The sequence below is a fragment of the Helicoverpa armigera genome, chromosome 22 (assembly GCF_030705265.1).
Source record: "Helicoverpa armigera isolate CAAS_96S chromosome 22, ASM3070526v1, whole genome shotgun sequence".
Taxonomy (NCBI): domain Eukaryota; kingdom Metazoa; phylum Arthropoda; class Insecta; order Lepidoptera; family Noctuidae; genus Helicoverpa; species Helicoverpa armigera.
This window is the reverse complement of record NC_087141.1, coordinates 3,342,640-3,358,385: the sequence shown is the minus strand read 5'-3', so window position 1 is coordinate 3,358,385 and position 15,746 is coordinate 3,342,640. Positions and strand designations below refer to the sequence as shown.

At 35.6% G+C, this 15,746-nt stretch overlaps 1 protein-coding gene across 1 annotated transcript in view; it reads left to right on the top strand.

Moving 5' to 3' along the window:
• The window catches only part of LOC110370846 (bromodomain-containing protein 1), a 44,692-nt gene that overhangs the window by 23,755 nt on the left and 5,191 nt on the right, over positions 1 to 15,746 (top strand). Inside the window, exons 12-19 of the mRNA XM_064040650.1 lie at positions 5,233 to 5,396; positions 7,869 to 8,012; positions 8,456 to 8,559; positions 8,798 to 8,889; positions 9,169 to 9,316; positions 14,367 to 14,477; positions 14,816 to 14,911; positions 15,470 to 15,596. Of these exons, the coding sequence (XP_063896720.1) occupies positions 5,233 to 5,396; positions 7,869 to 8,012; positions 8,456 to 8,559; positions 8,798 to 8,889; positions 9,169 to 9,316; positions 14,367 to 14,477; positions 14,816 to 14,911; positions 15,470 to 15,596 (986 nt within the window). The remainder of the gene's footprint in view (positions 1 to 5,232; positions 5,397 to 7,868; positions 8,013 to 8,455; positions 8,560 to 8,797; positions 8,890 to 9,168; positions 9,317 to 14,366; positions 14,478 to 14,815; positions 14,912 to 15,469; positions 15,597 to 15,746) is intronic.

Genomic DNA, 15,746 nt, shown 5'->3' with positions numbered 1-15,746 from the left:
AAATAACCTTCATATTTTGCCAGTTCTTTGATGAAAAGATGACAATCATAACCAGCCAAGTTATGAAAAACCACTGGCACAAATGAACAAACTCTGTGCATTAAGTTGCAATGAGAATGTGCAGCACCTCGGTATTGTGATGTCACATGATCATGATCTCTCACCTTATCATCAAATAATAATTGTTTACATATGTGACACACTGTGGCGTTATTAAAGTTATTTTCTTGATTTTTCGTTAAAGGTGACATAGGCAGCGCTTTTGATAATATATTATAAATAATTTCTATGTCGCTTAGCAAATATGTGACAAATTTTTCTACACAATCTGGACCTCTATACGTCACATATTTATTCAAATTACGGTTGTGTGAGCAACAAATATAATAACCGAAACAAGAGGGTTGGTGAGCTTTATATATTCGAGTATTCTCCGTTATAAAATCATTACAATTTAATAGAAGGCTTTCAAAGTCTGCATAAATAACAAAGTTTATTTTTTGTTGTTTTTCATAATTTTTAAACTGTAGAATAGTATTTTTCTCGGGCAGTACTGTCAATATTTTATTACACATATGAGAGTTATACTTCTTTGAACTTGCAAAACATTGTAAACATAAATCACAAAAAAACATTTTACCTTTGTGATGAGTAATTTGCCGTTTCACTAGTCGTAAAAGGTCTTTGATTAAACAATAGTGACCTTTTCCATTTTTTTCAATATATAATAAATTTACATGATTACGCTTTCTTGATTTAGTGACATATAAAGGACCAGTCACAATGTGTTTGCTATTATCTAAGCCATAAATATTCACACTTATGTTGGGATTTATTTTCTCGAAATGTCTAATATCGGAGTTTGATGGCGGAAACATCATATCACTTATATTTAGTACTGTAGAATAGTGTGGATATGAATTTGTTCTACAAACATTTCTCTTTTGTGGAAATAATGCTGCCACAATACTCCACAGGAAGCAGTGATTGTCATTGTTTTGTATATTAATACAGCTTTTAGATCGTTTTAGTACATTTGGCAATTCTATATATGACCCACCTCTCAAAGGATTATATTTATTTACATTAATCTCGAGATGATTCATAAAGAGGCATGACCAGCCAGATCCACAGTGTTGAAATTCAGACAGTTTTCTTTCAAAAGTATTTATGATATTTAAATATAGATCATTTTTATCAGTACTATGATAAACTAATTCATACTTACTATTAAATGATTTCAACTCTTGTTCACCAGTTGTTGGCAGAACAAAGTAAGCGAAAAGTTCAAAGTTCACTTTTATACAGTTATGTTTCTTAAGACAAACATTCAATAAATTCATTACATCTTTCCAATTATCCATCAGGAATGCCTCTGGTGTGAGATACATCTCTGATGGATTAAGCCTGTAAGTTATTATTCTGTTTTTAAAAGCTGTAGCAATAATATCAATATTCTCAAATTCAGATCTCAATATGCTATTCGATTTATGTACATTAGTTCTTAAATGATATTGATATTCGTTTTTTGGTATTTCAATTTGACAGTAAACGCATTTCAATAAATTATTATTAGATCTGATGATAGAACTTGAAGGAACTGTAAGAAAAAAAAAACACAACACATTAATATTAGCTTATATATTTATTTTATTTAGATTAGTGATACAAGAGTATAATAATATTTCATTAAAGTTTTCTCAAAAGCTTCGGCTTCGGCCCCACGTTCGCCTCCCAAAAATCCGGGACTCTATAGTCCCGAGGTCTGGTAGAGACATACAAAATATAATAATAATATTTGGATATATGCGAGTAAATATGCGACTAAATAATATAATAACTACGTGAATATATGGATGTAGACATGTACACTACCTACAAAACCTACCACCTAATTCAAATCTAGATATGACATAGTACCTAACCGATTTCATAATCTTTTAATTCAATTAGGTACATTTAATAATAATTGCTAATAAAATTTATTGGACAGTTTCTAAACTCCTTTCTTGTGGCAATTATAAAATTAGTAAGATGTTGCCACGCTTCCGTGTTTTCGTCTGTTTTATTTTTTACGCAAACAATAGCGTGGCGCCACCTATTCATAGGCGACACCTTTTCAATTTCGTCGCAATTATAAACCTTTAATTCAATATAATGTGACCCTTTTTTGGTGTCACATGTTTGGCGAGAGTGCCCATTAGCGAGCCTTCGAGTCATATATGACTGCAACAACTGATGTCTTCGCTGTCGGTTCCGAAAATATCCCGGACCGTTGCTTTCTTCGGTGGGATAGGCTTGATGACAGGTTTCTTAACTTTTAGCGGCGGTGGGGATTGAATACGAGCGGGGACTGGACTCTCCCTGGATGTACTCGGCGCAGCTATCAATGACGACGATGATGCTTGTTTCCTCTTCTTCTGCTTCATTTTCTCAGGCTCAGGCCGCTGTTGTACTTCATCGTCCGAAGGGAACAAAGCATCAGCATTTCCACGATGTGACGACCTGAAATTAAAAAGAAATAATATGTTTATACCATATATATTTATATTATCGAAATCTAAATGGAAATAAAAGTATACACACTATTTTTTTATCAAATTAAAATTGAAGAATAGACATATTATATTAATCAATTCGAATCAGTGAAAACATGAAATATGAATTAATACAAAACTAAACAGTATTTTTAATGTAATATTAACTGTTATTAAACATTTTATTAATAATTAATATGAGTGAAATACTGATACAGTTATAACGAATGAATAGATGCGGTTATTGAGAACTAAAACAAACTATTTAAATATAATATTACAATTATAACTTACATTTTTTGTGCAGCGCTCTTGTTGTTGAACCAGCTCTGGGAAATTAGGCAGTGATGCTCCAATCTAAAATGAAAATAAAAGTATGTACACTATTTTTTATCGAAATTAATAAAAGAATAGACAAAAGAATATTAATCGATTGAATCAGTGAAAACATGAATATGAATTAATACAAAAACTAAACAGTAGTTTAAATATAGTAAATCAACTGTTATTATACATTTTATTAATATTAAATATGAGTGAAGCAGTGATACAGTTATAACGAATGAATAGATGCGGTTATTGAAAAACTAAAACAAACTATTTAAATATAAAAATTACTATTAAACATTTTATTAATATTAAATATGAGTGAAATACTGATACAGTTATAACGAATGAATAGATGCGGTTATTGAGAACTAAAACAAACTATTTAAATATAATATTACAATTATAACTTACATTTTTTGTGCAGCGCTCTTTTTGTTGAACCAGCTCTGGGAAATCAGGCAGTGAAGCTCCAATCTAAAATGAAAATAAAAGTATGTACACTATTTTTTATCGAAATTAATAAAAGAATAGACAAAAGAATATTAATCGATTGAATCAGTGAAAACATGAATATGAATTAATACAAAAACTAAACAGTAGTTTAAATATAATAAATTAATTGTTATTATACATTTTATTAATATTAAATATGAGTGAAGCACTGATACAGTTATAACCAATCAATAGATGCGGTTATTGAGAACTAAAACAAACTATTTAAATATAAAAATTACAATTGTAACTTACATGTTTTGTGCAGTGCTCTCGTTGTTGATACCAGCTCTGGGAATTCAGCAGTAATGCTCCAGATGTCGACGTCCCGATTTAAATACCAATTAATTTACGTCACTTTAATCCTTATAAGAAAAATGCTTACCTGGCATTGTTATTATTAAGTTTGATTCTCAACCTTAAACGCATGTAATTAAGATTTTTTAAGTTAAATCATACTACTAGTAGTAATCACAAGACTAGTTTCATACTTTAACTTTACTTGTCATTTATTGTCATGGTAAATGTATAATAACGTCTTCAGCAAACAAAAGTACATTTAGATCTTCATTATTAGTATAGAATTATAGTAAACAAAACAGTGCAGGCGCCGGCCCGTCGGGAGAGTCCTATTTCATGTAACCATATTTAGTGAAGTGTATTAGAATGTCATAAAAACGTTCAATTTTCAACCTTATAAACTTCGAAAAAAAAAAAAAGAAAATATTTAAATATAAACATGGTTGAAAAAGTAGCTATTGTCAAATCAAGTGAGCAAGGTGGATACACTTTGATGTCGGTAAGTATAGTTTGATTTTTTTTCTTAAATAAGTAGTACCTACTAGCATATCTTCTCTGTAATATAGTAAAGCATAAGTAATGATATTATGTATCTAATAATTAATTCATTCTTTTCAGGATTCCGAAGATTTACTATTCAATTTCATCCCTATGGAGAGTCTGCAAATGCAAAAAGACGTTAGCGATGGTGTAAATCGAAAGAGGAGCAATGACGAAGCGCTCTATAGTTATGTTAAGCGACCTTTTAAAGGATCAAAAGTAATCCGTATCGAAATATACGATGCAAAAAGTTTTGAAGACCGCCAACAGAATATATGTAAATGCAATGCTGATTTGTGCGTGCAACACGTCGTGAAAAATAATATGGATGCCATATATCAGTCGACTAAGGACCTCATATTCAAAATACAAGAAAATATAGAAAATGTTTTTTAATTGGTCTATAAAATGATTAAAATAAACATTGAGATTTTAAAAGCTGTTTTATTTGGTTTCCAATTGGTATATTTGAATAGATAGTTTATTCGAAATTATGTAACAGTATTCGAATAAGATGGTACTTATACTAGTTTTTGAAGTATCGGTGTATTTAAATAGATGATTTATTTGAAATGTTAAACAAATAGGTATTTGAATAAATGAAATTAAATTATTTGAATAGATATCATATTTGAACTAATGTATAATTGGGGTTGATGGATCTCTTTTGATCCAGAAACCCCAATTATACACTACTTAAGTATTACTGGGGATTTGGCGCCCGGACTGGTGACTTGGTGAGACTTCAGTTTAGGCAGGATTTTATACTGAGTGAAGTGGTTGTATGTGAAATGTTTCTTTATGTTTAATGTGGTTTAATGTAATATAAAAAAATATACTTACTATTAGATGAATATTGATTATTATTCATCTGACAGTGCTGAAGTTAAACTTTGTTTCGCTTCGCCAAACCCATTGGCGGCAAGTACCTTCCGAGTATAAGTACACGAAGTTGGGTCCTCGTGGTCAAATAGTATCTATAGCGACTTGCACAATGTTCTCAACCACCATCAAGTTTTTTTTTTGTTTTTAGGTACCCGACTACAGCACCATAGTGAAACACCCAATGGATCTGAGCACTATGGGCAAGAAGTTAGACCGCGGCGCGTACACCACCATAGACGATATAGAGGCAGACTTCAAGCTCATGATCGAGAATTGTCTCACTTATAATAACAAGGATACTGTGTTTTACAAGTAAGTATATGTATTTTTAACCGACCTCATAAAGGTGAATTATGTCGTTCTCCAGTCCAACTGGATACAGCTGAGTACCAGTGTTTTACAAGGAGCGATTGCCTATCTGACCACCTTAAGACCGCACCGCGGATTTTTTGATTTTAGATAGCTCCGCCCACTACACTTCCGCGTCTATCGCGCGTCGCGCAAGCTATACTCTTCACTCAATGTGTAAAATTTGAATTTCGCGCCAATCGCACACGCCGAGGTCAGCGCGGGGTCAGGAGAACCGAACAGGGAACATAAGGAGCCGCAACTTACCTAACTTTTTTTTTTTTTTGATCAGTTTTTTTTTGTTGTACTTACAAAAATTATTTGTAATTAAATTTTTTTATGAAGAGTAATATGATAATTTGGACGCGTATGGTTGTGTGTATGTATGTGTGGTGTGTCGTGTATGTGTGTTTGTATATCCAGAACGGAAGAATCGATATGTATTTAGGTTTTTTTGTTTGAAATGAAAATTAATCGGGAGTGTTCCTAGCTTTATTTGGTGAATATCGGCCCAAGATGGCCGCCGCCACAAAATGGCGAATAACATATTTTTTTTTACAATTCCTTCAGTATGGGTATCAAATGAAAGGGCTTGATTAGTAGAATTATGTATAATATTATTTAAAGTCCAAGATAGCCACCGCCAGAAAATGCTGAATTGCATTGTTTTTTTATAGCTCTCTCAATACGGGTATCAAATGAAAGGGTTTGACCAGTGTTAAATAATTTATACTAATGTTATAAAGAGGGAAGATTTGATTGTTTGTTTCTGTGGATTGTATAAGCTCTGAAACTGCTTAACTGATTTGATTTGCTTTCACAATTAGAGATTTACACTATCCCTAGTGAATGTAGGCCATATTTTATCCGGGCACAGGAAGAAGTTCCCCGGGAATGCGGCTAAAATCGCGTTAAACAGCTAGTAAAAATTAAGTGGTTTAGGAATAAAAACGTCGCAGATCTTGTGTATTGAACATTAAAAAAATGTATGTAGTGAAGTGTAAGGTATCAAAGAAGTAATGAAGCTAAGTAATTCATTTTCAAACATGTTTATTAAAACTGAAATGTAAATAATAATATAATGTAAAAAAATAAAGAATTTATAGTATAACGCGGTCTCCATAGATTTTTTGTTCTCTTACGTAGTATAGTAAGTTGAACTCAGTCTTGCGCGCGGCCTTTGTGTGGGTAACCCTTGTACATATACAGTGACTTTGTGTGCGTGACAAGAGGTACAGTCGGGTACAAATACAGTTATTTAGGGGTTACGGCTGTTTAAGGAAAAACAGTTATTACGTAATTTAATGTTTATTTATCTGTGTAAATATCTATTGAAATTATTAAGTTAGTTTTTGATTTGTTTAATACCCAATAAAAATGTTTATTTATTTATAATGATTCTGAATCGCTACTTGAAAAATACCCCGAGCTAGAAAATATGTAAGGAGTATTTAATTCATCTTAGATATTTCACGTCATTTATTTCTTAGATACTGTCAATGTCAATTTGAAAAAACTTATGAGAAAATAATGAAAAACTGTAAGATGTAATAATAAGAAGCTTTGAATGTTGTTTCATTTTTTGAAACGCTACCTGACTCCTTAAACATTTTCTCCGTGAAGAACTAGACATTTTTGTAAACGACTGTACCCATAACAAAAAGCGATAAGAACACGTCATGCTCGGACGACGTCACTGTCACACGAACGAAAGTTGTATATTTACAAGCCGACGCACACATAGGGCCGCTCGCAAATCTGAGTTATCGTCACAAATTATTATACCTACGGCCGGAGCGACAACATGCACAGGTCCGACCTCGACGAGGGCTATCGCCGGACTGGCTAGTCTCCGTACGCATTGTGTATCAATCGCTAGAGCACTGACATAAGGTTCAGAATTGCGTAGCGTCTACCATGATCGCGGCCGCTCAAAAAATGCAATATCTTAAAACTTTAATTAAAAATGTTTGGTAATAGTTATGGAAAAATGCCTTTGACAAAACCTTAATATTGATGTTAAGTATATATTAGAGTAATTTTGAAATATAAAGATAGTGTAACTTCCTTGTAATTTCAAAAATAGTACTTTTTTAGACGTGTTTTCGGAATTAATTATGATCGAGTAAAATTATCAGTATCGTGTTTTCGTTCTGGCAGAATCTAGATAAAGATATCAATTTACCTATATCAAAATTTCAGATCCATTGGTAAGCTGGTAGTCCTATAATTTGGCATGGCAAACGGCTATCAAAATCACGGTGGCGTCTTAACCCAGTTTCCCGGGTAACTCAATACCTCTTGGTAAGACCGGTGTCGGACTTACGGGCTTTGGACTACTCGTAACGACTCCCAAGGATGTTAAATGATTTTCTTGTACTCCTAGCTTATTTCTTTATTACTTTTAACCACATTGTATGTCTTTTTTTTACCCAGAGCCGGTGTAAAAATGCGCGAACAATGTGCCCCACTATTCCGTCAAGCCCGGCGCGATGTTCGCGAGGCGGGGCTGCAGGCGCTGTGTCACGGCGACAGCCCCCGCGACACCCCGCACAAAGCTACCAGCCCTGCTAGGAACAGGTAATATACAAGCCTGACTGATATATAACAATGTGCCCCACTATTCCGTCAAGCCCGTCGTACCAGCCCTGTTAGGAACAGGTAATATGGAAGCTTGGCTAACATAACACTCTCTTGGACTCTATGTCGAGAGAAGATATCGTCAGTGTGGCCCAGCAGCCCTGTTAGGAATAGGTAACAATGGAATCCTTGCTAATTTGTAATGGCAACCCCCATGAGGGTTGGCGGGAGACGTTGTCGTCAACAGCAACAACACGTGTCTTGTACAACATTGTCAAAATGCTAGACTATCACAAAACTATCTTACGTCTTTTGTTCTTCAAAATAAAACAATTTTACATAATTTATATGAAGCAAATGTCAAATATCAATATCGAACCTAAAAACCACGGATGGATTGGTAGTTGTAATCCACAGTTGTTCAATGATATTATATTCGTCAGCAGTATCGCGAGTCCTCTCCGCGCTAGTCCGGGCCGCCGCAGCGTGAGCCGCGCCGCCAGCCGCCCGCGCTCTAGCAGCGACAGCGAACCCGAACACTCGCCCGGTAACTATATCACACATATACACACGTTTATCGACATCTTCATATGTATATAGCCTTTCTGTATTGTGTGTGTTGTAAAATGTATTTCAATCTTGACATCCATAAAAGATGATTTATACTGCATCTGTGTCAAGTTGCTTGGTTTTGGCACTTGCGCTGATGACTGACAAGGCCAATGCGAGAGCGACAGCGCCGATCGCAACTTCCACAAACAATATAAAACAAACTGTTGTTACAGAGAGGCGACCTAAGGAACGCAGCATGTCGCGAGCTCGCAGTGAGAGGCGACAGTCGCTCGCTCCACGAGACTCCGATGATGAGAATCTTGCCGTAAGAATATATTATCACATTGAAAACCACGGAGATATGCGCGATAAAAAATATAGAAATATCCGTATTGTGAACCTCCTCTTTTTTTAGCCAGTTAAAAATTACAGTTATTTGTGTCATTTACAAAAACAGATAAGAATTCCTTATGTACCTGTCTTATATATGTACCTATAAGCTAGTCCTTTAGTAAATTTAGTACTTTTGCCTAGCTACAGAACATTATCGGCTCCATATAAATACCTCCCTATTTCCTATTTTCATTGACTTGTTTCCCCACAGTCCCACCGCGACACATCGCCATCATCAGCCCCCGCCGTCAAAGCTAAGGGCTGGTGGCGCGGGCGAGGACGCGGGCGCGGACGGCGCGGAGGACGGGGACGCCGGGGGAGGCCGGCGCCTGCACATGCTGTTAGAGATCATGACAATGGTATGATATTTTAATAGTATGATTCTAAAGGATTGGTTGAGAGCAGTCTACTCTCAACGCTACCTCATCCACCTTCTCAACGTCACCTTCGTGAGCTCGTCAGACCACCTACGGTGCGCTTGCCAGTCGTGGTCTCCTCTCAAGAACCTTCTCTCAGTCGTCAGTTAGAGTGTTTTTTTAGGAGTCATGTCTTTTAAAGGTTAAAAATATTTGTGTGTATTTATCATTTTTATTGATTCACAGTAGAATCTGAGTACATAATAATATATTTAATGCCTATGAAATATGTTAGTAGGAGCTTCTTCCCACCCCAGAGAATAACGCACAATAGAATCCACAATAATATTTATTTTAGGAGAAAATTATAAATACATTTTCATGAAAGCACAATGACATGACACAACACAGACAACCACTTTTACATATGTCATTCTTTTTAAGTACTCCAAATTCAAATTGGTTTATAGGCCAGTAGGCCGACAAGTAGTAATAATTGAAACTTTAACACGCCCCCTCAATTTTACTATACTAGCCCCAAGCCTGAAGTACACTTATAGTGTTTAATCGCGGGTAAAGCTTTAGTTAATACATCGGCTAACATCAAATCTGTCGGCAGATGCTTCAACTCTACAACATCACCCTTCAATACATCCCTAATAAAATGATACCTTATATCTATATGTTTGCTGCGGGCATGGTAGCCGGTATCGTTGGCAATATATATCGCCCCCTGGTTGTCAGCATACATCGTAGTTTTTGATAAGTTTAACATACCTATTTCTTTCAACAAACTACTGAGATAAAGAGCCTCTTTCATACCTTCGCTAAGACTTATATACTCAGCCTCGGTTGAAGATGTAGCCACTGATCTTTGCTTTTGCGATCGCCATGAAATTGTAGCTCCTCCTAATACAAAAGCGTAACCAGAGTATGATTTCCGATCAATTAATGAGTTACCCCAATCAGCATCTGAGTAACCCGTTAACGACTTTCCTGTTTTTCTAAATGTTAATCGGTAGTCAATAGTCTTCTTTAGATATCGAAGAACTCGTTTAGCGGAAATCCAATGAGTATGATTTGGACAAGTTACAAATTGAGCTAACTTTGAAACTGTATTCGCAATGTCAGGCCTTGTGGCAACACTCAAATACATCAATGTTCCTATGAGTTCGCGATATGGCCACGGTTCCTTTTCCTTGTATACTTCGTGACGCTTTGGAGCTGCAAAATTTAATCCCACCTCAAAAGGCGTCGATACGGTTTTGCAGTCCGTCATTCCAAACTTCTTTAATGTGTCTTGGATATATTTACGCTGTGATAGACTTATTACACCGTCTTCCTTCACTATCTCTATACCCAAACAATATTTGGCTGGTCCAAAATCTTTTAACTCAAAATCATCAGCTAATTTCTTCTTAAATTCTCGTATCAAAGTAATATCATCACAAGCAACTAAAATGTCATCAACATATATAACAACTATCAAAACTGTTCCATCCTTCCTCCGCTGATAATATAGACACGGTTCATTTTTGCTTGGTTTCAGATTCATTCGACGAAGTGTTTCATCTAATCTAATATACCACTGTCGTCCCGCTTGCTTTAAACCATACAATGAACGCTTTAAGAGACAGGCATCTCCTCCAGCTTGAAGATCCACTAACATTTTATTAGCACGCTTTCCAATTTCTGAGCCCTCTCCCTCTCTCTGGATCAGCGTATGAAGGTTTTCTTCTAACATCTTTGGTATCTGCATATATACCTTTTCGTCGATTTTGCCATTTAAATAAGCAGTATTGATATCTAGTTGATGGACTTCTAAATTCAATTCTACCGCTAGTGCCATTAAAAGTCTGATAGTTTCAAGTCTCGCTACTGGGGCATAAGTTTGGTGATAATCTACACCATAACGTTGACTATAACCCCTTGCTACTAGACGAGCTTTCTTCTTTGTTGTCATATCGACATTCAGTTTAGTTGTCAAGATATAGCGACAGCCCACAATCTCTCGATCTTTTGGTTTCTTAACAATATCCCAGGTTTCGTTCTTCACTAAACTTTTGATCTCAGATAAAATTGCTTCTTGCCATTTTTCACTCTCATCGCTTGATAAAGCCTGTTCGAGTGATATTTCAGCCATCGCTGAGAAAAACTCTTCATCATCTACATTTTGATTAATATCACCCTGTATACCTTCTACAGGTTCCATTGAGTCCGGGTGCATTTCTTCATGCTGTTCAGTTTCTTGTTCTTGAACTTCTACCATATTATATACTTTTCTTGGGCGACCACGTTCTCCCTTTACAAGTTTCGGTCTTCCAGCGGCTCTTTTCAGGATAACTTGTTGCGTATTATTTCCCTCATTAGCTGGCTCGACCTCTGAATGTACATCACCAGGACAACTATCTCCATTTCCATGACAATCAATCTTAGGGGCACAACGTACAACATCCGTATGAATTCTTTCATTGGATTGATCACCAGCGCCTGTCAATGTCTCATGCGTGGCAGGTAAATAAGTATAGAATTCAGTAGTAACTGGACTTTTCGCATTTGAATGTGTATCTTCAACTTCCAGTTCAACCTTCTGATGAAACTGTTTTGGTTCCTCTTTGGAAACAAATTTAACATCACGAGCTTCAACGACTTTATGTTCACCTGGTATCCAAATTCGGTATCCTTTCGTACATCTCGGATACCCGACAAAAACTCCCTCCTTAGCACGAGCATCGAATTTGTCTTTCGTTGGTGTCTTGTCTAAAATATAGGCTTTTGCTCCAAAACTTCTTATGTTGGATAAGTCGACTTTAGTTCCAGTCCATTTTTCAAATGGAATACCACCATTTAGACTACTCGTTGGACAACGATTGCGTATGTAGCACGCAGTCACAACAGCATCCGCCCAAAATCCTACGGACAAACCAGAAGATAATAACATGCATCTAGCCATTTCAAGTAAAGTTCTGTTCATTCGTTCACTGACTCCGTTCATTTGAGGTGATCGCGAAATACTCAGCCTTCTTTGAATGCCTTCTTGATTTAAAAATTCATCAAATTCACGACTACAGTATTCACCGCCATTGTTAGATTGAAGGAATTTAATTTTCTTTCCTGTGAGTCTTTCAGCATGACTTTTGTATAGCTTAAATGCGCTAAGCACTGCACTCTTCTTTCCAAGTAAATAAACTTCACACCAACGGGTACTGTCGTCAATAAAAGTTACAAAATATTTCGCTCCGCCAATTGACTGTGTTTTTAAAGGACCTACTATATCGGAATGAACAATACGTAATAATTCATTACATGGACCACCCGATCTCGAAAAAGGTAACGAACTCATTTTTCCCTTAGCACAAACATCACAATTCGATATTTTACTTAGATCTGCCTCCTTAGTATTATATCCGCAATGGTTCAACAACTTTAAGAGATCTTTACCATTTAAGTGACCTATGCGACTATGCCACTCTACTATGTCGATTGGATCAGCCATAAAATATGCTTGTTCATCCAATCTCTTAAAAACGTAAAGATTTCCTACACGTTCGGCTGTCATTACAGTATTTCCGTTTGACGAATTAATACAGGCCCTATCTTTATGAAATTGAACTTCATACCCATTGTCTGCAATCCTCGCTACAGATAATAAATTACTACGAAGATCTGGTACATACAGGGTATTCTTCAAAATAAGCCTCCTGCCTGATGCTGACAACCTTACGTCACCTTTGCCCTTTACATCCGTCGACAGATTTGATGCTAAGTTCAGTTTATCCTGTAAAATACAAAAATTATCTGTAAATTTATATAAATCGTTACATAAATGCGATGTACAGCCACTATCAAGGATCCAGTCATTCTTTTTAATTTGTAAATTATTAGAAAAATTCGTACAATTAAAAAGAATATCAAAAATACTGTCCTCCTTGTTATATTCTGTTGCACATCTCGCGTCATCATTCTTTTGATTCATTTTACATTCTGAATATTTATGTCCAACTCCATGACACTTATAACATTTAAATATAAATTTACTCTTTGTATTTTGTTCTTTACGGTTCGAGTTCTTTTTAAATCCTTTATTCTTCGCATACATAGCTCCTTCAATACTTTTCATTTCAGTACAAGTCGAGCTATTTGCCTTCTCCAAGATCTTAATCTTTAGTACCTCTATGTTTGGTAGTTCGTCTCTGCTCTCCATAGAACATCTAAAATTTTCGTAACTCTCTGGCAAGCTATACAGTAATAAGATAGACATCAAGTCTTCGTGTATTTCTACACCCATATCACTTAACATATTCGCAGCTTCGAAGAAATTATTCAGGTGACTCTGTACGTCATCTCCTTCCTTCATGCGGCTCAACGTTAACTTCTTTAACAGACTTGCCTTTCTTACGGGACCTTTAGATGCATACGTATTCTCCAATTTTCTCCATATCTCGTGCGACGTTTCACACCCTCTTACGTGTTTAAGCTCACTTGGACACATTGCCATTATCAAATCAGCCTTTGCCATATCGTCTTTATCAGACCATGCGCACGACTCCACTGCAGAGTCCGGCTTAGGTATAGTTCCATTTACGTATTTCCATACCTGATTTCTCGTGAGCAACGCCTGCACTTGAACCTTCCAGGTTTCATAATTTGTGCCATTCAAATTCTCAATTTTCGATGTAAACGTCGTCTGGGCCATGACCTGTTAGTAGGAGCTTCTTCCCACCCCAGAGAATAACGCACAATAGAATCCACAATAATATTTATTTTAGGAGAAAATTATAAATACATTTTCATGAAAGCACAATGACATGACACAACACAGACAACCACTTTTACATATGTCATTCTTTTTAAGTACTCCAAATTCAAATTGGTTTATAGGCCAGTAGGCCGACAAGTAGTAATAATTGAAACTTTAACAAAATATGTATAAAAATATTGTATCTTAATTAATTAATCTTAGTATGGAACAATTAATTGCATTTTATGTATTTTGACATGATAATGTATGTTACATAGTGTTAATTATAATAATCTCAAAATCCATTTACAGAAACACCTACATCGGATTCAGAAACACCACTACCCCCGAAGACGGTAGAACGCACTCTTAAACTGGCAACACCGGAGAAGTCTCCCGTCAAACAACCAGAGACAACGCCAAGTTAGTAACTACCTCTTTGTTTAGCGCGGTTCGTACAACGTCCGCTTTGGATGACCAATCTTCTCCATAAAGTTACAAAAAAAAAACATTTAATAAGAAAAAATAAATTACAAATATTTTTATACATATAATAAACTATTTTGTATTTAATATGGTAAAAAAAAAATTAAAACACGATCGATCAATTTTTTTCGCATATTTCTAAGTGCACTCTAAGAGGTCGTTTCGTGTTACGGAATAATGTTCTTAAAAAAAAAAAAACATTAAACCTAAGTTCGGTTACCGTTCTAACCTCGTTTGTCATCAAAAATACTTGTAATAGGTGCGAATGTTGCCAGTTACAGGCTTGGGGCTCATGGGTGCACTTAGGAAGCCGACACTGCTGTTGTCGCCGTCCACGATCGCCGCGCCACCCAAGAGCTTTGGCTCTGATGGTAATTATCATTTATTTTCACACTTCCAAATTTATTTTTTTATAAATTTTCTTGTGGCCACAACAAAATATAAAAAAAAGAACATGACAGGCGTGACGAAAGGGCTAAAAAAAGTGTGATTGTAATTAGTCCGCATTTTAGATTGGCAAAACAATATTGGGCACGTATTTTTAATTTTAACAAAACATTAATGGCCTTACTACATAAACTTAAACATCCTTATTTTAACATAATCTGACTTTTTTTAGACAAGTGTTCGGCAGACGTTTAAAAGTTTTTGTGGTACGACGATTAATATCTATTAAGATATAACGCAACAAAGATTAAGAGTGGGGGCTCATGACGTTGTCTATGTAAAATTTGTACTGTAACACAAAATTCAATCATGTTGTATCTTCGTTGATATTTCATTGTAAGCAAGAACAATACGTTGCCATTATTTTAGGGTTATCTAAAAGACGGACTAATGACTTTTTTTCATTCGCCATGCCTCTTCCATTTGGCCAGGTTAAAACCTCTTTCTTGCTATTTATTTTACTTTTGCAACGTTACAAACAGCATCTCTGCCGACATTGTCAGCCAGTCTGGGTCGCTCCGGCTTAGAGACCTCGCCCAAGAAGAAAGGTCGGGGCAGACCACGGAAACAAGATAAGGACAAGCCTACATCTTCACCAGATCTGTTTAGGTACTCTTTTGTTGAAGGAATTGTCTATGGACCTTAAGAAAACAAAAAACAACTATTCTTAATTCAAAATTTAAAAGGAGTAAATTTTCCATTGTTTCTTTTTTCACCAGATTGGTCCACAGATAATTTCATTATTTTTTTGATTGCACG